The sequence below is a fragment of the Tursiops truncatus genome, chromosome 1 (genome assembly GCF_011762595.2).
Source record: "Tursiops truncatus isolate mTurTru1 chromosome 1, mTurTru1.mat.Y, whole genome shotgun sequence".
NCBI classification, from domain to species: Eukaryota; Metazoa; Chordata; class Mammalia; order Artiodactyla; family Delphinidae; genus Tursiops; species Tursiops truncatus.
In genome coordinates, this window is record NC_047034.1 from 183,390,695 (window position 1) to 183,413,596 (window position 22,902).

Consider the following 22,902-nt stretch of genomic DNA (forward strand, 5'->3'; position numbering starts at 1 on the left):
GCGGTGGCGGCGGCGGCGGTCGGGGTGGGCTCGGTCCTGGCGCGGTGCAGCTCTGCGGCGGGGGCCCCACTCTCTCGCTCCCTGCTCTGGCCTCGAGCACGGCGAGCCTGAGCGCGGCGGCGGCCCACGCGCGGCGACGGGGAGAGGTGAGCACGCGCCGCGGGCCTGTGCCGGGGCCTCGGCCGCGCGTCCGCCGCGCCGGAGCCGGCCCGAGCGGCGGGCGGGGGGCGCGGGGCCTCCGTACGGCCCATCCCCGCCCCGTCCGAGCTCGCGGGGCCCGGCCTGGAGCTTCCGTGCGTGGAACCCGATTTCGGTTACGGCGGGGCGTCCGGGGCTCCGGGCCGGCTCTTTCTCCCTCCGGCTAGCTTGGGGATTCGGGTGGTTACACGGTTGGCGTCCCACGGAAAGGCCTCCCGTTAGTGGCACACTTGCGGCTGCCGTCAGGACGGGCCGGCGTAGAGCTTGGTTCGTAAACTGCTCTGGGAATCCGTGTTGGGATGGGGTGACTGCCGTCCAGCCCGCCGCCGCTTCATTCCCGAGCAGTTAGGACTCCAGACCGCCCCTTATGTCCCCCCAGCAGTGAGCGTGCCTGGTTGACGCCCTTGGGGTGGTAACTGAGAGAAAATCCGGGCGGTCAGAGTGGGACGCTCCACGCCGGGCGGCCGGAGTGGGCCCTGGGCCGGCTCCTCGCCTGTGCACGCCCGCTCTCTCGTCTGGCCATGTGTAAGCGTCTCGCCCCTTTTCCAGTTAGTACCACTTAGTTGGTCTATGTTTAGTTCCCATCCATTCCCGACCGCACGCGGGCCCAGGCATGAAACACTTAGAGAGGTCAGGCCCCAGCCGGTGGAGGGGGCGGCGAGCGGAGCTAGTGAGGGCGGTGGTCGCGGCTCTGTTCTTTGGAGGTGCGAGACCCTCGGTGTAGGCTCGTTTTCGCGGACAGGAACTTAAGGGTCTCGCTTGATTGAAAGGTCCCGCGTGTCTGCAGGCACCGTTGGATCTCGGCACCTAGAACTGGCGCTCAGTCATCCGCACACTTTGGCCGCGCCGATCTCTGGCAGGTGCGGGGGTGGCGGCGGGGCGGCCCCCATCAGCCCCGGGCCTCCGTCCGGCCTGTGAAGCAACCCTGCTGGTGAAGGGAGAGAATTCCGTGCGAGTCCCGGGCACGGGTGTGTCACGTGCCCTCTGGCGGGTCAGGCCAAGGTCTCGTGCCGCACAGTCACTGGAGCACTCAGCCGCCGAGCGGGAGAAAGGGGCGGGCGGCACGTCTGTCCCCCGTTGCCTCGGGCTGCCCGCCTTCAGCTTCTCTGCCCTGCGGTTTTGTGCACGGGCCCTGTTTCTTGTTCTGTTCTGTTTTGAACGTCTGCGCCCTGTTCCCTTCAGCGTGACACGCCTTACATGCTCTCTCCGTGGGGACGTGGCCTGAAGGGCCCTTGAGGAGCGCTTCATGGCCTGTGGAGGCGCCTGGTCGGTGCGCACGGGCGGATTGGGAGAGGCCGGCTCACCGGAAGTCACCCGGAGGGGCCTGAGGGCGCTGCGCAGAGGGAGCCCTTTCCTTTGAGGGACCCGGTAGCTGGACTGTAAGTCGGCTTTGGAAGCAAAAGCGAGAGAAAAGTCCGTTTGTGCCCAGGCGGGCAGGATCTGTTTTATTTATTTTCTGTGGCCGTGCGCTACCCTCTGTGAAGCACCCAGCTGGCCGCTTGACTGAGGCCCGCACGGCTGTATCTGAATTACCCAGTGAGCCGGTTTGTGTCGGCAGAGTTAACTTTACGGCGAGCAGTTAAAGGAAACGAGTCCTGGGTGGTGGCCCTACTTTTGGACTGTTGCTGTGTTTGTCACTACACATCGCCCCGGTCCCCTTGGCTTCTCCGGCCTTTGGGGCGGTGCTGTGGACGGAGTGCTCCCCCCAGGCTGGTCTAGCCACCTGCGAGGGCACACCAGCCAGTGGTGTCTGCGGGGGCCTGGCGGGCACCTGTGCGGAGCGGAGCTGGGTGGCATGGAGGCGCTTGACCAGGGCCTCGGCGAGTTGTCTGCCAGTAGAGGCTGGAGCGGGAAGGGGCCATGTGGCTGGGATGAGGACGGGGTCGGCTCAGGCCATGTCGGGGGCCTTGGGAGTCGGGCGCTAGAGGGCAGTCTGGGGCTGCTCCGGAGAGCTCTTGGCAGGTGGTGGAGGTGTTGACGTTTATTTGCTTAGTTCTGGGTGCGTCCTGAAGGGCTGCGATCAGAATTGTGAGATGAGAAGGGTCATCCGACTTCAGCGAACAGGATGGACTGAAATGGAGGGAGACTGCGAGCCGGGAGGCTGGGCGGAAGTCTCGAGGTCTCTGACGGGCAGAGCAGCGGGCCCTGCATCAGGGGTGTGTGGTGGGGCTGGGGAGAGTGGGGGTGAATGGGGATCCGAGGTTTAGGGGCCCCAGAGTCGGAAGCAGGGCTGCGCTGTGATGCGTGTGGCGGGACCACTGCGGGTACCCCGGGGGTGCAGAGCGAGACAGCGAGCCCTGGTCGTCGTCTGGTGGGGAGGCTACTCTGAGGAGGATCCCACTGGGCAGGAGTCCATGGCCTCTGGTGCAGCGACGTGGGCAGAGGCTGATGGGAGGGAAGGGGCATGCAGAGGCCCCGGGCTGAGGTGAGGCGGGGCCGGCCCGGTGCGGGGAGTGGCTCCAGGTGGAGACCCTGGCCACTGTCGGCGGGACAGGTTGGGAACTCGGGCAGAGTGACTCCTCCCTCACTGCCCCCCATCCAGTTGGCCTCTCCTCTAGCCTGGACACTCCTGTCCATCCTGAGCTGCACACCCTGGTGTGTTCTCTGTCTCCACCATGTTTTACACCAGTGGCTTTCGCGCTTTATTTTTAGCAGTAGAACTTTTTTGCTTTTGCACCTTACGTTGTGAGAAATTCTGGTAGGTTAAGTGGATCGAGCTAGAGCCGTCGTGGTGCCCGTGAGAGTGGGGAGCCCTGTCTTGCGCGTCCCCATCCCGCCCTCCCGCCTCTGGGGCAGAGCTGAGGTGTCCCAGGGCCCCCTCAGGTCTCTTGCCTTAAATGATGCCTGCTTCCTCCTTCCCTGTCCCCAGCCTTCAGTGCTGTCCTGTGCCATCCTGTATGTCCCATGGGTCGCATCCATCCTCTGCTGGGCCACCAGAGTGACCTTTCTAACAGAAGATCTGATGTGCCTTAAGGTTTGGGCCTAAAATCTTTGTGGGCACCGCTTGATGGCCTGGCCTCGCATCCCTGGTTGGCCTCATCGGCCGCTGTTCACTGTGTTTGGCTCCTGCCGCGGTGACCCAGTGATGTGTCCTGGACGCAGGACACTTCCTTATCTCTGCCTGTCCAGCTGCCGCTTCCTGAGTCTCTCTGGGGTCCCCGTCTCTCTCTCCAGTCCCAAAAAGAGGCTCTTTCTCTGCTCCTCTGTTGCTCCCACCCACCTGTGGCCAGTGGTAGGTGTGCTGGAAAATGTTTAACAGCGGGCATCAGTGGGCCGTGGCGGGGGAGTGGCACCGCCCAGCACGGCACTGGGGAGATGCTCACGTGGCAGGCGGTCAGGGCCTCCTCCCGCGACCCTTGCAGATAGAGCTCTCTCTCCCCGTGGAGGTTCTTTGAAAACAGGAGTGTGGCTGCAGGGTTTTTCTTAACCTTTCTGTCTGACGATGTCGTGTCAGCGAAGATCCTAGCGGGCAGACAGGAAAGGGGACTCCGCGAGGCCCGCGGGTGTCTGAGGGCTCAGGCAAGTCAGCGCGGCCCATGAGCCTTGACTCTGGGTGGCGGAGGCTGCCTGTAGGGAGGGCGGCAGGGAACACCTCTGTCCTCGTCAGCATAGACCTTTGTCTTCCACAGATGAGCAGCAACAGCGCTAAGAGAGCACCCACAACAGCGACGCAGCGCCTGAAGCAGGACTACCTCCGGATTAAGAAAGACCCCGTGCCTTACATCTGTGCCGAGCCCCTCCCTTCCAACATCCTTGAGTGGTAAGGCTCTGCATCCTCCTTCGCCCACACCACCCGTCACCCAGCTTCTCGGGCTGGGCTGTGTGGGCCGGATGGGCCGTCTTGGCGCGGGGAAGGGGCTCCTGTACCCTTGGCAGGTGTGAGTGGACTGCGAGGCCTGTGGACGCTGCCCGGGTGTCTTCACGATGGGCAGCAGCTGGGGGTGTGGTGGGCTGTCCTTGGCCCCTGCCTGCTGCGGCCAGAGAGAGGGTCCTTCCTGGGGGAGGCTTTGGGGCCTGCAGGCCTCGCGGCTGTTGGAGAAGCTACACGTTTAGGCTCTCCTTCTCTGCTCTTTGCTTCTTGGTGCTGTGAGGCGCCCTGTCTTACTTTGGCGAGTTGGTGACGGGGGAACGGGTCCTGATGCTCCAGCTCTGTGCTTTGTGAATATGCACTTCATAGTGATTGTCGCCGTGTGGTAGAAGAGCTGCTCCTACCAGGTTTGCTGGTGATTTTGTGAGAGACAAAGTGTAGGGCTGAAATATCAAGGAGTGTTTTCTCCTTGTTATGTTTTGTTCTTAACAAATACTTAAAAATTTTTTTGAAATTCAGAGAAAAGAGATCTGAGTTAAAAAGCATTTTCCAAGTTGGACAGGTGTTCGAGGATTCTGGGTCTGCGTTCCTCCCTTGGCTCGCAGAGAAGGGCCAGCACTGGCAGGTGGGGCAGAGGGTCTCAGGGGGGAGACTGGCCTTGGCATGTGGGGGAGGCATCAGTGTCGCAGCAGAGCTCTCCCTGCCCCCAGACGACAAAAACCAAGCGTGGCCCCCAGGACGTAGTTGGCAGGTGGACAGATGGGTCCCATGGCAGTCTAGGGGAACATCCTCATTGTGTGGGCCCCTGCTGCATGTGAGTCGAGTTGGGTCCTACGCTCCATCATTCGTTAGGAGGACCCGCTGCAAAGGAAGAGGCGCAGGGCAGAGTCCATTGGAGACCGGACACAAGCTTCCCCTCCCCTGTGGCCAGCTGTGACAAGCCCTGTGAGGTGTATCCACCAGGGAAACCCTTTCGGGACTGAGCACCAGGGATTTCAGTGGGGTGGGTCACGGGCAGCTCTGCCTGGTACCCGCCAGTGTTCCAGACTCCCAGCAGGACAGCAGGCTTCCCTTCAGCATTAAGTACGTTTTTTGCACAAATAGTTGAGATGCATTGGGGTGATGAGAACCCCTTGGAATCCAGTTCCCAGACGCTGGCTGAGGACAGCAGTGTCAGGCCTGCTGCGTGGGCTCTTCTGCTCAGCTGTGGGTGTCTGTTGCTTCAGCTGGGAGAAGAGCGTGTTTTTTTGGAAGATGCCTGTCCTCCAAGCCTTCCTTGCTCTGCTGCCCCAGGGCTGCTGGGCGCTTTCAGAGCCCTGCTCACCGGCCCTTCCCGGTGTCCTCAGATTGGGCACAGGAATTGGGAGCAGTAACAAATTAAGGCCACGTTCCTTGGTGTGTTCCTGGTCTGCTGACACGGGAGGACAGTATTTTTTGAGTCAGACGTTATCAGGCAGCAGGGGGTAGGGGTTGTCGCAGCGTCCTGGTGGGAAGCAGTGCCCGAAGGGGCGGTTACTGACCTGTGCTCAGTGTGTCTGGTGTGGTATTTTTGGTTAGGTCTACTTTCTTCTTTGTGCTTTTCTGTCTTCTTTGAAGATTCATTAGCTCAGGGACTTCCCTGGCGGTCCAGTGGTTAGGACTCTGCGCTCTCACTGCTGAGGGCCCAGGTTTCAGCCCTTCATCGGGGCACTAAGATCCCACTAGCTGAGAGGTGCGGCCAAAAAAAAAAAAAAAAATCATAAGTTCAAATGCTTCTTGACGTAGAGATGAAGCCTCGTTTATTCACGTGGAGAGCAGAGTCCATGGCGGCTGGTGCTCCTGGACTGAGGCTCTCTGCGTGTGAGGACTTTGGTGACAGTCACGGGCTGTCCCTGTCCCTCCTGCTGGAGGGCAGCTGCTCTGAGGTTGAGTCTGGTTCTTCCAGGACGTCAGGGCCGGGGACCCAGCCTCTGCGTGTCTCCAGCTGTTCCCGGGTTAGCTACTGCGTGATATTTGGGCATGCTGAAAAATACCAGATTTCAGGTACGTCTCAAGAATAAATTGTGAAGTTAATTTTTTTTTTTTTTTTTTTGCGATACGTGGGCCTCTCACTGTTGTGGCCTCTCCCGTTGCGGAGCACAGTCTCCGGACGCGCAGGCTCAGCGGCCATGGCTCACGGGCCCAGCCGCTCTGCGGCACGTGGGATCTTCCCGGACTGGGGCACGAACCCGCGTCCCGTGCATCGGCAGGCGGACTCTCAACCACTGCGCCACCAGGGAAGCCCGTGAAGTTAATTTTTAAATCGTCGGTTGACGGTTAGAGAGGATTAGCTTTTTGCATATTGTGTTGTGGATACAGAAGTACTCTGTGGAAAACTTGGGAGACACAGCCTCTCTGATCCCGTTACAGAGCGGCTAACGTGCCAGCAGCTGGAGAAGCTGCAGAGCTGGGAGCTGGGTAGCTGGTCGGGTTCACCCTTCAGCTCCCCTACTGAGCGTCTGTGAACGTCTAGTTGCGGGTGGGCGCTAAAAACCCTGGCCTTGGAGTGACTCAGACTTTGGAGAACTTGCCGTCCCCAAAGCCAACTCATTTTCTTCCCTCCCTCAGGCACTATGTGGTCCGAGGCCCTGAGATGACTCCCTACGAAGGTAAGTCTTTGCCCTGAGTTAGAGGAACAAGTGGCGGCGTCTGTGTTCAGAGCTGCCCTTGCCTGAGAAACACCTATTTGTGAATAACACTGTTTCTGGTTTGGATGTGCGTGAGGTAGACCGCACGCGTGTGGAGCCCCTTCTGGTTTCCTACAAGTCATAGAGGGGTTTGCTCGGTTTGGTTTTGCCCATGTACCTCCGTCTTCAGGGGCTGCTGTGAGTATCGAATTTACCCAGCCTCTGACGTCAGTGGGATCAGAGCTGAGAGAACAGACGGGGGAAAAGTAAGACTAACATGTGTATTGTTGAAGGAAAGAAGGGTCATTTCCTGAGTGCTCACTCTGTGCTGAGTCCTCTGAGCTGAGGGGCGGGCCCCTGTGCGGGTAGGACCCTGAGGTGTAGGGGGCTGCAGGGCCTGCCGTGGTCAGGTGGTGCTACCCAGCATCCTCTGGTGTTTGCAGACAGATCTCGGAGCTGTCAGTCAGTGAGCCTCCAGGGGCCCGAGGGGAGCCTGGCGCCAGCCTCCGGGTGGTGGAGCCTGGGACAGAGCCGTGGCCAAGTGGGCACTCTAGTCCCTGGGTCCTGATTTCGGGTGGCCGGAGCAGCACACTTGTGTCTTCCTCCTGGGGGCTTGTGCATTCGATTCCACTAGAGGACCCGTGCTACTGGGGAGGAAGTGTGGGTGCTCTGGACGCCCAGGAGTGTTGTGGGTAGTTGGGAAGACAAGTCGCTAGCCTCGTGGGACTCTTGTGGCCCAGGAATCCCTGTTGGGGGCGACCTGCCCTGGGGAAACAGTGTGCAGAAGCGTATCTATAGGGTGGATGTGTCATGGGCTCGGCGATGGCCTTGCGGGGGGGGGGTCCAGGAGAAGGGGCGGAGGACAGGCTGCAGGACAGCTCGCACAGCTCATGTTAAAACGCTTACGAAACACACGATACGTTTTTAGCGAACTTGGACAGACACCGAGAACGAGCAGTGTTCTCTCGCGAGTAGGGTTAGGCAAGGTTTCAGAGTTTTCTTATTCTTTGTGGTTTTAGTGTTTAACGTACAGTAGAGAACACTGCTTACTAATTGTGTGATGAGAGCCCCCCACACACTGAGCCCAGGACCAGCCAGAACTGTTGGTGGCGTAAGTGAGGCTGACACCTGGGCAGAGGGTAGAGGTGGCAGGGAGAGGAGAGGGCAGCCCCGAGCGAGCGGTGTGGTGGCTGGGACTGCAGGAGACCCCCGCCCACCCAGCCCCTCTGAGCTGGATGAAAGGCTCTCCTTTTCCAGACCCAACCTTGTCACTTTTCCTCTCATTTGCCCCATCTGTTCTCCTGTGTGTCCCTGTTGTTCCCGGTCTAAAGGCTGGGAAAGTCCTCATCCTCCTTGTAAAGCTTTCCTTCGGAGACCAAAGCTTTTCCTGCTGCCCTCCCCCTCCTCCGCTGCACCCCGCCCACACGCTGCCCTTCTCCCCTCAGCACCTGCTGTTGTGCCCTCTCCCGATGCCTGTCCCCTCCTCAGCTCAGGGCTCTGCTGTCTGCAGTGCCATCCTCTGCTGACTCTGTTCCCATCAGGGTCTCGGAGGGACCCTCAGAATTGCCGCATCTGGTGGATGGCTCTCAGGCCTCAGGGTCTGGGCCTGTGTGGACTCTGGCTCCCTCCTCCTTTGCTCCTCTGACTTGCGGATGCTCTGACCCTTCCCTCCCACGTCCACGTCTGTCTGGCTCCGTGTCGGTTGCCCGCTGACCTGGTCCTTGCTCTGGGCTCTGCCGGTGCCAAAACCGTGACACTAGTTTCACGGTTCCGGTGGGCTTCCCGGTAGTACACGAGTGTTCATCTGTGTCTAGAGGTTTTACAGCATCCCGTTAAAACCCTAACAGAGGTTTTTGTAGGTGAGCACAGGCTTATTCAAAAACTGCTTCTAAAACTTATGGAAAGGCGAAGGACCTAGAATAGCTAACATAGTTTTTTAAAATCATAAAACTGGGGGAGTCACCGTGCCTCGTTCTGAGACTCTGCGGTGTCTTTGTGTGGACCGGATGGTGTGGCCGGGGCGGGTCCCGGGGTGGAGCAGGGCCCAGGGATCGCCCCGCACAACTTCTCTGTCAGCGGGGCGGGGCCGGAGGTGCCTGGGGTTCCAGGCGCGGTTCTCCTAGGCCTCCTCCCGGCCCGGTGCTCACAGTCTTGTCTGTCTGTCCCGGGGCTCAGTGCCTGTGGACACTTGGAATGAAGCCGGAGGAGAGGCCCAGGGGCCTTTCACGCCCTCGGATGCACCTCCCGGCCCGGGACGGACCCTCTGAGGTTGGGAGTGTGCGCCTGGGTGCAAGGAGAACTGCAGGCCCCGCCACCGTGGACCCTGCCCGTGGCTCTGCCTGAGCCCCTCGCTGTGCTCGGCCGCGCCTGGAGCCCTTCCCTCTGGGGACTGGTGGGTGGTGCCGACGGGTCCCCTCTGGATCAGCCAGGCGGGGTCACCACCCCCCACCCCCCGCCCCCGACCGAACGAGACGGACAGTGTTCCTGTGGTGTGAGCCCACTGCTTCCCATCACGACCGCGCCACCATGGTCTTCTCTGGGCCGAGCGCCTGTTCCCATCTCCTGCGCTTTTTCCATTTGGGCTTTTCTCAGTACTTGTGGGTTGCAGGTGTGCTTCAGCGTCGCTTCTAGAGTTAGTCCCTTGCTGGTGGGCTTGTCTGTGTGCCGAGCTGTCCTCGCAGGTGACACTGGTCTCAGTCACCCCTCCACCCCCGACAGTGAGAGTGGAAGCGAGAGCACACCAGGTAGCTGGGGTGCTGCAGCCGTACAAGGCGGTGGGAGGCCTTGCCCTGGTGGGGTGCTGGAGCGGAGACCTGCAGGGCTGGGGGGGACAGCTGGGAGTGCCAGTGGGAGGACAGGGCAGCTACCCCAAGCCTCGCTGTACATGCACAGACACGCACACGTCTCTGGGAATCCTGTGAAACTCACGTTCTGCCCCGCCGGTGTGGGTGGGCCCAAGGCTCTGCATTTCCAACAGGCTCCCAGGTGCCACCCTGAGAGCAAGGGGGTGAGGCCTCCAGTGGGGACGGGATGGTGGGACCTGGAGCTGGGTGGGCAGGGATGGAAGCCAGGGGTCCGGTGAGGTCACTCCAAGCTTTGGGGGCTGCATCTGTGGGAAGGTGGGGCTGCTGGGATTTGCTGATGGAGTAGGTGTGATACGGGAGCAGGGGACCCCCAGAGTTTAGTCTGAATAACTAAGAGGACGGAGCTGCTGCTTGAGGGAAGAAGCAGGAATTCCATCTTGTACCCGTCTGGGGCAGTGTTGCCGGGACGGTCAGTACGCAGGTCTGGAGTGGGGGAGGGTCTGGAGGTGCCGGGAGGATGCCAGAAGGAGCCGGGTTGGCCTTGAGGAACGGTTGTGAGGCCTGAGATGGGGTCCCGTAGCCCAGCGGGGATGTCTGGTGACTTCAAGGTCAGGAATTTTACATAAAGGAGGCGGAGCATCTGGCAGGGCTTGGAGGGGAGCGGCGGGGGGGGGGGGCGGGGGGTCAGAGTTTTGTGTTTACTTGTTTTTAAGGGGGGGAAATGATGGTGCGCTTGCCTGCTGCTGGGTGTGGTCTGGTGGAGGAGAGGCAGGTGGGGCAGCAGTGAGGGGACCGGAAGAGCTGCCACTCGCGGGGGTGGACGTGGGGCCAACGAGGAGCCTGGAGGTTCTGTCCTGATGCTCTGCTCTCGGGGAGGGGGGCACGCGAGGGTGGAGGAGGGACGTGTAGTCGGCAGTGGGGGTAAGGGCCCCCCCTAGGTTGGTGGTCGTGAGCCCCAGTGAGATGTGTGTGTTCCAGGGATGGTCGGCTGGTGGGTAGCGGGTGGGGACACCTAGCTGGGCCGGGCCGGGACCCTGAGGGCAGTGAGGGCCTGTCGCGCTCTGAACAATGACAAGGCTCCTTCTCTGTTCTGATACAGGTGGCTATTATCATGGAAAACTAATTTTTCCCAGAGAATTTCCTTTTAAACCTCCTAGTATTTATATGATAACTCCTAATGGAAGATTTAAGTGCAACACAAGGTAAGGCGTCCAGGGTGCTTCTGAAGTGGGACTGGGGTCCTGAGGAGTGTGCACCCCGCTGACTGGGTCCCTTTCTTCAGGCTGTGTCTTTCCATCACGGATTTCCACCCAGACACGTGGAACCCGGCCTGGTCCGTCTCCACCATCCTGACGGGGCTCCTGAGCTTCATGGTGGAGAAGGGCCCCACCCTGGGCAGCATTGAGACTTCGGACTTCACAGTGAGCTGGGGGCGGGAGGGGGGCAGTGCGGTTGGTCTCCACAGCTGCTGTACCCAGTCAGGACAGCGACTCCTTGATATCGGGCTTTCATTTCTCTCCTGTTTTAAGTAGGGGTCAGGTCTAGCATCATCAGTGGATGATGCAGGAAGGTGAACAGCCTTAGGAGACCACACGTCAGCTTGTCACGAGGAGCATGCTTGTGGAGTCCTTTCCACACCAAGAAGACAGCAGCCCTCGACTGTCTGTCAGTGTGTGTTTAGATGTGAAAGAATTGCAATTAGCCTCGGGCTGATATTTCTTCTTTTCTCTTCCTAGAAAAGACAACTGGCTGCACAAAGTTTAGTGTTTAATTTAAAAGACAAAGTGTTTTGTGAATTGTTTCCCGAAGTCGTGGAGGTAAGAAAGTGAAAGTTGGCCATTAGTTTTGCTTTCTCCATGTCAGGGACACTTTGATTCAATACTTTCCACAGAGAACATGTGCTCCTGTACTGCAGACCGGGAGTGGGGGGGTGTTTAGGTGCAAAGACCTGACCCTCTCCTCTGGGGTCTGGGGGTTGGATGGTGGGTTGGAGACGGGGAGAAGTCGGGGGAAGGCCGCTGGGCCTGTCGAGGCCCTGGGGGGCCAGGGGTGAGGGGCAGGGATGCTTGCTGGTCTTGGTGCCAGAGCAGACAACCTAGCCATGAACGGGAGGCTGAGCCACACGCAAGTCGGGGCCCTGGTGGTTCAGAGTAGCTCGGACCTGGCTCGGTCCTAGCTCGTGAGGCATAGGCTTGGCGGATTTGGCAAGTCATGTGGCCTTCACGTCTGTTGAACAGGATTAGCAGCGGCACTGCCTCCGAGGGCAGTTGTCAGGACGAAACGTGCAGCCGTTGCCCGCCGACCCTGCAGGGTCTCTGTGGTAGACCGCAGTCCCCTCCCTAGCCCTGAAGGAGCTGGCTTGTTTCAACCAACCCTTGTTTCTTGCTGTTTTTGTCTTAGGAAATTAAGCAAAAACAGAGAGCACAAGACGAACTCAGTAGCAGACCCCAGGCTCTCCCCTTACCAGACGTGGTTCCAGACGGGGAGACGCACCACGGCCAGAACGGGCTTCCGCTCCTCAACGGGCACGCGCCGGGCGCTGGGCCGCACCTCGCGGGGCTCCAGCAGGCCAACCGGCACCACGGACTCCTGGGCGGTGCCCTGGCGAACTTGTTTGTTATAGTTGGGTTTGCAGCCTTCGCCTACACGGTCAAGTACGTGCTGAGAAGCATAGCGCAGGAGTGAGCCGCCGCCACGACCAGCAGAGGTGGTCGGAAACGAGGGACGCTGGGCCCGAGCTCGACGTGGGCTGGCTGGACGTGCCGCCGAGCACTGGGCGGGCCTGCCTGACTCCTGGGGTTAGCTTTTTAAAAACCTTCAAAAGGAAAACACAAACCAAAGTGTGTAGTTGGATTTGGAGACGTGAGACTCCCAGCCCCCATTCTGCCCTGGCGTCCGTTGGGGGCTGGGAGGCTCCATGTCCACGAGAGGGCCTCACGCTTTGGTTTTATAGCTTATCTCCCGTATTGTCTTTTGGATCTATTTTAGTAATCTGTTTTTCATTTTATTAGATTTGGTCACTTAAAAATATAAAACTTGATGCCTATCCAACACTCTGCGTGCGTTCTTAGTGTGGAGCTCTGACTCGGCAGGCAGTGCCGGGGGCCTGGCAGGGTGGCTGGGGGCCTGGCAGGGTGGCCCGGGGCCCGCTGGCCGGGAACAGCCATGGGTGGGTCAGGGGATTGGGCTTTGGCATTTGTGTTTACTTAGAATGAAGCAGGTTCCTCCTGGGAAAAAGCACGTGTGCTCTGTTTTGCTGAAGTTGAGAATCTGCTTCCTTTCTGACCACAGGCTGTCACCGGGGCTGAGCTGTGCGTCCTGCGCGGTCGCGCTGCTGGCTTTCTCTCACCCCCATGGCTTCCTGCGGGCTCCCACTGGCTGCGCTAATGGAAGGAGGAGACCCCCCCAGCGGGCCCCTGGGTCCCACCCGCCGGACAGGCTCTGCACACGTGGGGCTTCCCGCACACGTGGTCCAGCTCTTTGGTTTGCCCTGGAGACAGGCTCACACATTCCCTTTCACAGCGGATCCGTGGCCGGTTCTTAGAGGCTGGCCGCCCGGGAAGGACACCCGGGTTCAGGGGCAGCGCCGATGGGCGCCGTCTCAGACCTGGGGCCTGCGCCTCCTGGATCGCCGACGTCTCCCTGTTCTCGTCTCTGCTAATGACATCCTGCACGGTGTTTGGAAGGCGCCGTGTCCGGGCGCGCCGCACGACACCCTGTGGCCTCACCCAGAGGCCGGCAGGGAAGCCGCGTGCAGCCCGGCGTTGGTGCATCTTCCACGTTCTTTGTTTTTTGATCAATTTATTTAAAATTGCTCTTTGATTTACTGCTTGTGTGTATTCAACCCGCTCTTGTGAAAAACAGTCTTTCATTTTGTCTTTGTTCCTAAATTTTGTGCTCTTGGGGTCTGTATACCACAAGTTCCTCTCCGCCCAGCACTGGGTAGCCCGTGGGCAGCTGGGTGTCCTGCGACCCACGGTGGACCCCGGTGGCGGGGTGGTGCTGTGCTGCTGGGCCCGGACCCCGACGGGTGCGGCTTTGCCAGGCCTCCCTCCGTCCACTGCTGGCCCGAGGGTGCGTCTGTGGAGGTTGGTGCCCCTTCCAGACGCACCGCGTTTCCTGAGGTTCTTCGGAGGGGGAACATTTGGGAAATAGAAATTACTTGACAAGTGTTTTTTCTTTTGTGTGTGTGAAATCTCAACTTTTAAAAACTTCAGTCAGCGGTGGGAGCAGATCTGTGCTGTACAGAGGCTCCCCCTGGCGCCCGTGGCGGCTTGCTGTCTGATGTGACCCCCGAATAAAAGATGACCTTGTCCTGTTGGGCCTGTGTCTCTCCCTCAGAAGGTTCTCCCAGGCCCAGGTTTGGGGTGTCACCTGGCAGGCGCAGCTCGGAGGTCTCGGTCTGAGGCTGTTGCGGCTCCCCCCGGGCGGCGGGCAGACGGCCTGCTGAGGGCTGTGCCGGGGCTCCGAGGTCCCGTCCTCCCCTGCGGAGGCGGTGTGTCCACGGTCGGGTCGCGGGCAGCTGGCCTGAGCCTCCCCGCGGGCAGCCGGTGGCTGTGGCTGGGAGGCGTGGATGCCTCGAGCAGGCTCCCTTTGGTCCAGCCTCACTGGGGGAGCTGGGACCCACAGGACCCACGGGCTGGTGCCGGAGCCTGGCGCAACTGCCATGTCCACGTGGCCCAGGCCAGCGGGACACAGGTGCCCAGCCTGGGACAGGAGGGGTCTGTCTGGCAGCCCCCTGGCTGGCTGTCGGCCGCAGGTCACGTGGAGGGTCCCAGCGGGGACGGCGCAGCGGAGGCTTCTGTACCATGACCTCCTCGAGACCTGGGCTCAGCAGCCGGACACTCGACCCCCACAGTGAGTTCAGGAGCCACTGGGGCTGGCCGCTGCCGTCCTGGGAGGTGACCACCTCCACCTGAGCCAGGAGGGAGGGGCCAGGTGTCCTCGGGCAGATGCTCCTCACGTTGTCCCCCCCAGCTTGTGTCTGGGGCGGGTCTGCCTGTAGCTGCCGACTGTGGACATGGCCTGGGGCCGGGGTCTCCTTCCCCGTTGTTCCTGCTGGAGTCTGCCAGTTGCAGGGGGGGGGTGTCATGAGGGTCTCCTGTGCTGCCCTCCAGGGTAGTGAGCCGTGCCACCTTCCTCAAGGCTGGGCTGCAGGCAGCAGCTCCTTGACGGCCAGCCACAGCTCTGACGGCCCGTAGCCCCAGGCTGCACCAGCCGAGGGGTGGCTGGCCGTGGGGGTCCTGCCTTAAGCATCGAGCCTCCACCCGGGCCTCCACTGGAGCCTGTGGGTGCCACCTGGCTACAGCCGTCTTGCTGCCTGCAGCCCAGAGGTGAGGAAGGGCCCCAGCTCCCCCTGGGGACCCGCCCACTGTCACTTGCTCTCCTCTGCTGCTGACTCGTCTGGCTGTGCACAGCTACTGGGGGGACAGTCCTGGGGACTGGAGAGCACAAGGGGCCCGGCTGAGTTGAGGGCAGCCCCTCAGTAAGGGTGGGCCCTGTGCCCCAAGAAGAGGAGGGGGCAGAAGGGATCTGGGGCAGCTATGTGCCACACCTTTCCTCCGAGGTCAACCAGTCTCCCCTGCTGGCCCCGCTCACCCCAGGTCACCAAGGCTGGGACAGCCTGGGAGCCCGGTGGCTTGGCTGTCCTGCTTCCAGACCCTGCCCTTCCCGGGAGCGGGGCCAGTGCCTGTGGCAGCACCAGGACCCTAGGGTGGGGGCCCTGCAGCGGAGCCAGAGGGGTCAGGATCCGGGAGAGGTGGTGAGGAGAGAGGTCGTAGGAGGTGGCTGAGGGGCTGTGATGGAGTGCGTCCCGCCCGTGGCTTCGGGGCCCCCCCGCCCTGAAGGGGCCGGGGTGGAGGCCGCCTCGCCCCTCGGGCAGTAGCAGTGTGGGTTCCGCCCCCATCATCGCCCCGGGCCACCCGTGAGCCCTCCCCCTTGGAGTCCGCCAGCTCTGGGGAGGAGGGGAGGGTTTATTTGGCGGCAGCGCAGGCGGCAAGGGCACTGCTCACGAGGGAACCTGCGGGGACAGGGGTGTGTCCTCCCGTTTCCCTTGCTAGCCAGGCTCATCCCGCGCAGACATGCACCAGTGGTGGCCGGGCAGCCCTCGGGGCTGTGCTCCCGCGCCGGGGCTCTGAGTGCCTTCAGGCACCTGGGCTCACATCACTGAGCCGCTGCAGCTGACCCGGCAGCCAACATGCGCTGGGTCTGGGCGGCCACCACGGCCCTCCTCTGGGCGCAGCTCACGCTCCTCGGGGGCGTGAGGGCCCGGCGGGAGCCCAAGAGGCCACGGAAGCCCGGCCAGCACCCCGCAGCCCCCAACGCCACCACGTCCAGCAGCGAGGGGCTACTGGGCTTCCCCAAGGTATGCAGGGTCTGGGCGCACGTGGGCGCCTTCCTCCCAGCTGCAGGCTCTGCCCGCTGGACTCTCCAGGCCCCCCCCCCCCGTCTGGGGGGGGGGCGCTTTGGGCAGCAGCCACAGCAGTGTGGATCGGGCCGGCCTCGAGGACCCTCTCTGGGCCTGGGAGGGGTGGGGGCGTGGAGGGGCTTCCCAGTGGGCTGCATTGAACCCTTTGAAGCCCCAGGGACCATCATGCCCTGAGCAACCTGCTGCCATTCGGTGTGACTGCAAATTGGGGAGGTGCTTTGGGCAGCCAGTTCAGAGCCCCTGCTGCAACCCGGGGTGCCCCAACTCCCGCCGCCGGTGAGGCCCAGGCTAGCCTCTGCCTGACGCGCTGCTGGGCAGCCAGCACCCCTTACGGCCTCTGGCATGGGACGTGCTCCAGGCCTGGGAGGCCCCCGGCCCTCTGAGAGGAGCTTCTTGTACCTGCCTCAGCCCTAGGGTTCCACCCTCTTGGGCTGGGGCTCCCCGAAGGGATCTTAGAGCTGACCCCAGCAGCGCAGGCCTGGTGGCCGCTGGAGTGAAGCGGCAGTTGCTGGGCCAGGCCCCCTGCCAGCCCTCGAGCCTTTGATCCTGGCCTCCCGCCTCCTGGGGGCGTCTCCGTGGCGGCCACCCTGGCTGCTCTCGGCCCACGCGGCCCCATTGGAGCCGGAGGCGCCGTTTTCCAGCTGGGTAGGCTGAGGAGAGAGTCCGCCTCGGGCCCTGCTGCCAGGGGAGTGGGCTGCCAGCAGGTTCTGGGGCAGAGGCACGCAAACTCTTGAGCCAGGCTCCTGGGGGAGGTGTCCTTGGGGACAGTTCCTGCCCGGCCTGCCCCTCCAGAGCCAGGGCAGGGCAGTCTGGGGGCAGATAGGGGGATGTCCCTGGCCATGCCCCCCCTGCCACAAGACGGCCCTCCCCAGGCGTCAGGAGCCCTGCTCTTCCTGCTGGGGCTGGGCTCCTCCCCCACCTGCCCACCCCGGGTCCTCCAACATGGCTCGGGTCTGAGGCGGCCAGAGGAACAGGCGGACAGCAGAAGTGAGGACCCGGAACGTTCGGAAGTTCCTGGCTCCTCTCCCTTCCCTGGCGGGCCCCTCCCAGCTCCCCAGGGTAAAGGCCTGCCCTGGGAGCCTGGGCCTTCATCGTGTTTGGCGCTGGAGGCTGACCGCTGGACCAGAGCTTGGCCAGGACCCCTCTTCGTGCCTGCCTGGACGGCTCTCCGGGAGTAGCCAGGGCTCCACTGGCCTCGTGGCAGTGGCTCTCTCCTGCCACACCAGAGTCTGCTGCGCTCCTGGCCACTTCAGGGGCCTCCGTGTGAGGCCGGCACACAGACCTGGACGCAGAGAGGGACCGAGCTCCCGGCACACGCCCCTCCCCGGGCACGCTGTCGCGTTCTCTGACGTTGGGGCTGGGCGTGCCCCTGCCTCTCCTGCTGCCCTGCTGCAGAAACTGGGCGTAGGAGGGGGGCTTGCAGGGTCCGATCCTGGGCTGCCAGCTGGCACACCCGATGCCCAGCACAGAGCGGGACCTTGCCCACTGCCCCCAGCCTCACACGGCTCTGGAGAACTCACTCGTGCCCACCACTGCCTTTCTCAGCCGGGGCTGGGCCCCTGTCAGGACATGTGGGGCCCGGCCCCGTGTGCACACGGGTGTGCCCGTCTGCTTGGGAACGGTTGCTGCAACACAGCAGCAGACCCGAGGCTCCTGGACGTCAGGCCCTGGCCTGAGTCCTGGGGGTGGCCTGTGGTGCCCCGTTGCCATCTTCCTTGTGTCTGCCCAGGGGGCAGTGGGGCCTGGTGGTCAGCACTCTAGCCCTGTCCTCTGACCCTTCAGCTGCCTGAGTTCACAGATGCCCACATGACATGGCTGAACTTCGTCCGGCGCCCCAATGACAGGGCCTCAAAGAAACGGTGCCGAGGCCAGGACAAGAAGTCGGTGAGCCCCGGGGTCTAAGCCCAGGATGGGGATGGCTGTGGGTCCCACAGCTATCCTCATTTTCTCCTGCTCCCCCACAGCGAGGCCCCCCTGGCCCCCCAGGACCCCCCGGTGCGGAAGTGACCCAGGAGGCTGTGCTCCGGGAGTTTCAGGGGATGCTGAAGGGTAGGCACCCCCCCCCACTCTTCTCCCGAGGCTCAGGAGGTCACCCTGGGGGTACCCCAAGCTGAGCCGAGCCGCCCCTCCACCCTGTCCCCACAGAGGCTACCGAGCGTCAGTCCTCAGCGCCGCTGGGCCCCCCGCTGCCCGAGGGGACGGGGAGGTGGCTGGTGTCCGAGGCCTTCCACTGTCGGCTGAAGGGCCCGGTGCTGGTGGACAAGAGGACGCTGGTGGAGCTGCAGGGCTTCCAGGCCGTGAGTGGGCGTGGGGGGCAGCCCGGGGGCTTCCACTGTGGGTGCTCAGGCCCCAGCAGGGCCGGGCGACCCCGGGCCCACGCACGCCCCGCCGAGGCTCGCGGTGGGGTCCGGGGTGGTCAGGGGCAGGCACACCCTCTCCTCTGGAGGTCCTTGGGGCCCCGATCTGTGCCCAGAGGCCTGGGTGGGTGCAGATGCACGGGTCAGCCCTCTGCCTTGCCCACCTGGGGCCTCTTTGGGCTGGGGGCTGTTGGTCTCAGGCGCCTCCGCCAGGCTGGGTGTGGAAGGTGAGGGTCCAGGCTCTGTAGCCCGCACCCCCCTGCTGTCCTTTCAGCCCGCTGCCCAGGGCGCCTTCCTGCGGGGGTCTGGCCTGAGCCTGGCCTCCGGTCGGTTCACGGCCCCGGTCACCGCCATCTTCCAGTTCTTTGCTAGCCTGCACGTGGGTGAGCGGGGCCGGGCCAGGGTGCATGCGGGGCGTGGGGGCTGGCCTTCCGGGTGTGCCCCAGGCCTGGGTCCTATTGCAGAGGCGTCTCCTGCTCGCACCCTGACTCCCTTGGGGGCTGGACGGGTCCTCACGCCCACCCTCCCCAACCCGCAGTGTGCCCCGAAGCCCCCCAGCCCCTGCCCCCCCTGCTCCGTCCTCCCTGAAGGTGCTGCAGACCTGGCCTGTCTCCGCAGACCCCAGGGAGCTGCAGGGCAGGGCCCGGCTGCGGGCCCGGGACACAGTGCGTGTGCTGGTCTGCATCGAGTCCCTGTGCCATCGCCACACGTGAGTGGGCCCTCCTGGCGGTCGTGGGGGCGTCCTGAGGGGCACGGGGACCATCTTGCCCACAGAGGGGGGCTTCCCTGAACACAGAGAACTGCAGTGAGCACCGGGGCGGGAGCATGCGAGTCTCTGGGCGCCAGCGGGGGGGCGGGGGGCCCACCCCACCCCACCCCACCCCACGGCCACTGTGCCCTCACCCCTGCGGCCCCGCGTCCAGGTCCCTGGAGGCCATCTCCGGCCTGGAGAGCGGCGGCAGGGTCTTCACGGTGCACGTGCAGGGGCTGCTGCAGCTGCAGGTGAGGCCGGGGGTCGGTGGGGCAGTGCGGGGGCGGGGGGCAGTCCTGGGCCTCCAAGCTGCCTGGGCCGGGTGTCGCCTGGCCGGCAGCCGGGCCCTGTGGGTGGTAACGTCCACTGTGGGTGTCTGCAGGCAGGACAGTACACCTCCGTCTTTGTGGACAATGGCTCCGGCGCAGCCCTCACCGTCCAGAGCAGCTCCAGCTTCTCCGGCCTGCTCCTGGGCACGTGAGGGGCCGACGGGCCGCGGGGCAGCTGCCGCAACCCTCACCCCACTGCCCTCCGGTAAACCTGGGGTCACGGCAATAAAGAGCCCCCAGCCCTTCCTGTCGCCTGGTCGCTGCGGCGTTGTAGGGGCAGGGGTGGGGGAGGGCGGGGGCAGCAGCAGCCGTGGAGTGGCCTCAGGACACCCATGGGTGCGGGCGCGGGCTTGGCCCTGGAGGTGGAGCTTCCGGCCGAGCACCCTGGCAGCTGGGGTGCGTCCCCCACGGCCCCTGTGCCTGCCAGGGGCCACGTTTACCTCGATGACAAGGACAGGTGTCTGTTCAGGCGCCGCTTGGCCCTGCCCATGGCCTGGGACCACCCCTCCGCCTGCCCAGGGCCGGTCCAGCCTCAGAGGGTAGCAGCCCGTGGGCACTCACAGGGCCTGGGAGACCTCGAGGCTGGTGAGTGGCACAGTGCGTGTCGGGGAGCAGAGGGCGAGGCGGGGCCCCCTGTGGGGCTGGTGGGGAGCAGACAGGCGTGCTGGCCTCACACCCTCCAGACGCGGACGATGTCCCCGCGGCCCGGGTGTCCTCAGCGTCCCTCGTTCCCCCAGGGACCTTACTTCTCACCACCTTCTCCTTGGCGGCTGCCCCCCACCCCCGGCGACAGGGTCAGAGTGGCCTGGACAGGCGGCTGAGGCCCTGCCTGTGGGTCCTGTGGATTCGGCCCCTGCCCGCACCACTCAAGCTCAGACGGAAGAATGTAAATTGGTTGTGGACGTCCGGGTCTCTGCAGAGCTGCCGAGATACCATCGCTGGTTGGCACCTGGGCCCTGGGTGGGCGGCCGCACCTGGCCCCTCCGCCCATGACTGGGGCTTGGGGGTGGGGGATCAGCTCCGCCGCAGGGGGGCCCGGAGACCCGTCTCCAAGGCTAAGCAGGGAAGGGCAGGGGCTCGGGCGTCCGTCTGCCAGCTCAGGTTGGCGTGGGGAGTGGGGTGGGTTACCAGCCGCTCCGCCAGACCCTCCCTGCAGCCCGCTGGGTAATGAGGCAGGAAAGCACTGGTGCCGGGAGGGCACCAGTGCGTGCAGCGGCGGGCGTGGCCACTGACCCGTCCCCACCTCTCTCCCCGCTCCCCCGGGTGGCATCAGGGGCCCCGGGTCTGGGGGCGGTTCTCGGCTTCATGGCGCCGCCGGCCTGGTCTGAGAGGGATGTTCCCGCCTCCTGCAAGGGGGAGGCGTGAGTGGCGCACTGGGGTCTCTGTTGGGAGGTCGGGGGAGGCTGCGGGCCGCCCCCCACACCCCCGGCACCGAGGTCCTGTGTGGGCCGAGGAGCCCAGGCCTCCTGACACTGCTGTATGGAGCCCAGCTTGGCCGCAGGCACCAGTCTGTGTTCCCACCCATGTACAGGGCTCACTGAGGCGGTGACTGGTGGGACCAGACCCCCCCCCCGCCCCCGGGGCTCTCCTGACTGTCCTTCAACACCGGCCGGTCCCCCCACCCCACCCCCGGCCCGGGAGGGGGCAGGTCTCACCTCACCCAGACCTGCCAGGGGCTGTGATGACAGAGGTTGGGGCCAGGCCCTGCTGGGGCGACAGACGGGAGACAGGAGATGAGGAGAAGAGAGATGGAGAGGACGGACAAGCCGGCCGCCCAGGGCTTCTGCGGGCAGGTGGCCAGGGCCGGAGGGCCCGCGCCCGGCGCCCGACTCCACACTTCCCGTCTGTCTCTTCTTCCTCTCGGTTTCTGCCCCTAATGGGAGGTCATTAACCACTTAGCTCTAATTCCCTTGGAATGTGCCGTGTCCAGCTGGGCCCTGGCGCTGGGAGAGCTGGAGCAAAGACATGGGGGGCTGGGGTGGGCGGCAGTGGCTGCTATAGGCGGGTCCAGGGGCACGAGCTGGGGTGGCCCTCAAAGACGCAGGCTGTGCTCCCAGTGCGGACAAGCGGCCAGTGCAGGATGAGGCCCCAAAGGCCCCGCCCTGGACCCAGCAGCATCATTTTCTCTCAGCCCCGTCATCTCCTGAAGCTGGACCCAAACTGGGGTGTTTGCTAAGCTCCCTGGGCCCTGGGCCCTTACAGTCACACCCACCCAGTCTGAGCAGGGGCTCCTGGGGTGGGTTGTAGCAGCTCTTGCCCCTCGGGCTCACCGGGGCTTCCGGGTTGGGGGCCTGGGGACGGGGCTCTTTTCCCTGTCCTGGACTCTGGGTTTGGAGCTGGGCTTTGAGGTGGCCAGCACAGCGCTGGCGGCCTCAGCTTGAGCCCTGACTCCGAGCCCTGCTCTGAAGCAGCGGCAGGTGCTGGGCTGACCCCGTTGGCCCTTCTAGGCTCAGTTCCCAGAACCTCTGGCTGACCCTTCTGCCTGCAGCCGGGCCTGGGGACTTGCTGTGCTGGGGGCTCCCGCGAGGGAGGACGCTTCCTCCTGGGAGCACTCCAGCCCTGGCTTCCCAAGCCCTGGTCCCCGGCCACAGCCGGGCTGCTGCTGACTGCCCCTCCCGGCCCCGAGGCTGAGGCAGCCCTGGGGTGCTGGGGGCAGGTGTGTCCAAGTTGGGCCAGAGCCAGGTCAGCACCCTCGGCCTGCTGTCCAGTTTCAGTGCAGACAAGAATGTGGGTCTCTGGCTCAGGGCAGTTCGAAGTTCTCTCAGGTCCGGGTGCAGCTGCCAGCCCCCCCCTTCCCCCCACTCCGCCCCGCAGGAGCTGGCAGGGGCAGGGGTGGCCCCTGGTCCCCTCTGCGGGCTGCGGATGGGACAGGGTAGGGGTGAGGCCAGCAGGACAGGCTGCCCACCTGGCCTGGGCTGGGGCTCCGGGGAGGGGGAGGCCCTCAGGGTGTGGCCAGGACACGCCGGCCCGCTGCAGCCTTTTGCAGCCGCCTGTGGCCGGTGCCCAGCTCGGTGTGACTTCGTCCCCTCAGGCTAGGCCTGGGCTGGGCGCAGGGATCTGCTCCAAGGGCCCCTTGGGCTGCCTCTCCCCACCGGGGCCCCTGTCCTTAGCCAGCCCAGACCCTCTGACTCCTGTGACCTGGGCCAAGGACCCAAAACGGCCCGAGGGGGTGTGGGTGTGGGGAGTGCAGGGGGCCCGTTGGGACCTGGGTGGACGTGTCCTCTGTGTGGCTGTGCACCTCTCCCTGGGTCTGCATGAACCTGGGCCCGCCGTGCTGACCCCGCGTGCCCCAGTGGTGGCTGCGGTGGTGACTCTGGGAGCTCCGCCCTGCCCTGTGGTCCAGGTGGAGCCTCCCATGGTCCCTGGTGTCTGGATGCCGCGTGGGGGTCTCTGAGTGCCCTCTCTCTCCCCTGCGGCCTGCCTGGGCTTTCTCGGCAGAGCCGAATCACCAGGACCCTCGGGAGTGGATACAGAGCAGGTGTCCAGGCCTCGGCGGCTGGAGACCCTGGCTGGCCGGTCCCTGAGCTCAGGAACAGCCATGCTCAGGGTCCTCGGCACTGGTCCAGCTGGGGGGGCTTTCGTG

General features: G+C 63.9%; 2 protein-coding genes across 7 annotated transcripts; both read left to right on the plus strand.

The window, feature by feature from the left end:
• Position 1: 1 nt before the first annotated feature.
• On the plus strand, positions 2 to 13,775 carry UBE2J2 (ubiquitin conjugating enzyme E2 J2). 6 transcript variants are annotated; one of them, XM_033845698.2, is made up of 7 exons: positions 2 to 146; positions 3,828 to 3,958; positions 6,593 to 6,633; positions 10,555 to 10,657; positions 10,738 to 10,876; positions 11,192 to 11,272; positions 11,856 to 12,501. In XM_033845698.2, exons 2-7 carry the CDS (start codon positions 3,828 to 3,830, stop codon positions 12,138 to 12,140), a joined length of 780 nt encoding a protein of 259 aa, XP_033701589.1. In that variant the 5' UTR covers positions 2 to 146; the 3' UTR covers positions 12,141 to 12,501. The 6 variants fall into 6 exon arrangements, 5 of the variants coding, with proteins under 5 accessions (XP_033701589.1, XP_033701604.1, XP_033701597.1 ...); XM_033845713.2 differs by lacking the exon at positions 2 to 146 and adding an exon at positions 578 to 723; XM_033845706.2 differs by lacking the exon at positions 2 to 146 and adding an exon at positions 1,395 to 1,577.
• Positions 13,776 to 13,891: 116 nt separating this feature from the next.
• On the plus strand, positions 13,892 to 19,580 carry C1QTNF12 (C1q and TNF related 12). The gene is made up of 8 exons (XM_033841603.2): positions 13,892 to 15,819; positions 17,644 to 17,766; positions 17,847 to 17,931; positions 18,028 to 18,179; positions 18,514 to 18,622; positions 18,858 to 18,948; positions 19,163 to 19,241; positions 19,373 to 19,580. The coding sequence occupies exons 1-8, from the start codon at positions 15,652 to 15,654 to the stop codon at positions 19,469 to 19,471; spliced, it is 906 nt and encodes a 301-aa protein (XP_033697494.1). The 5' UTR covers positions 13,892 to 15,651; the 3' UTR covers positions 19,472 to 19,580.
• Positions 19,581 to 22,902: the final 3,322 nt, after the last annotated feature.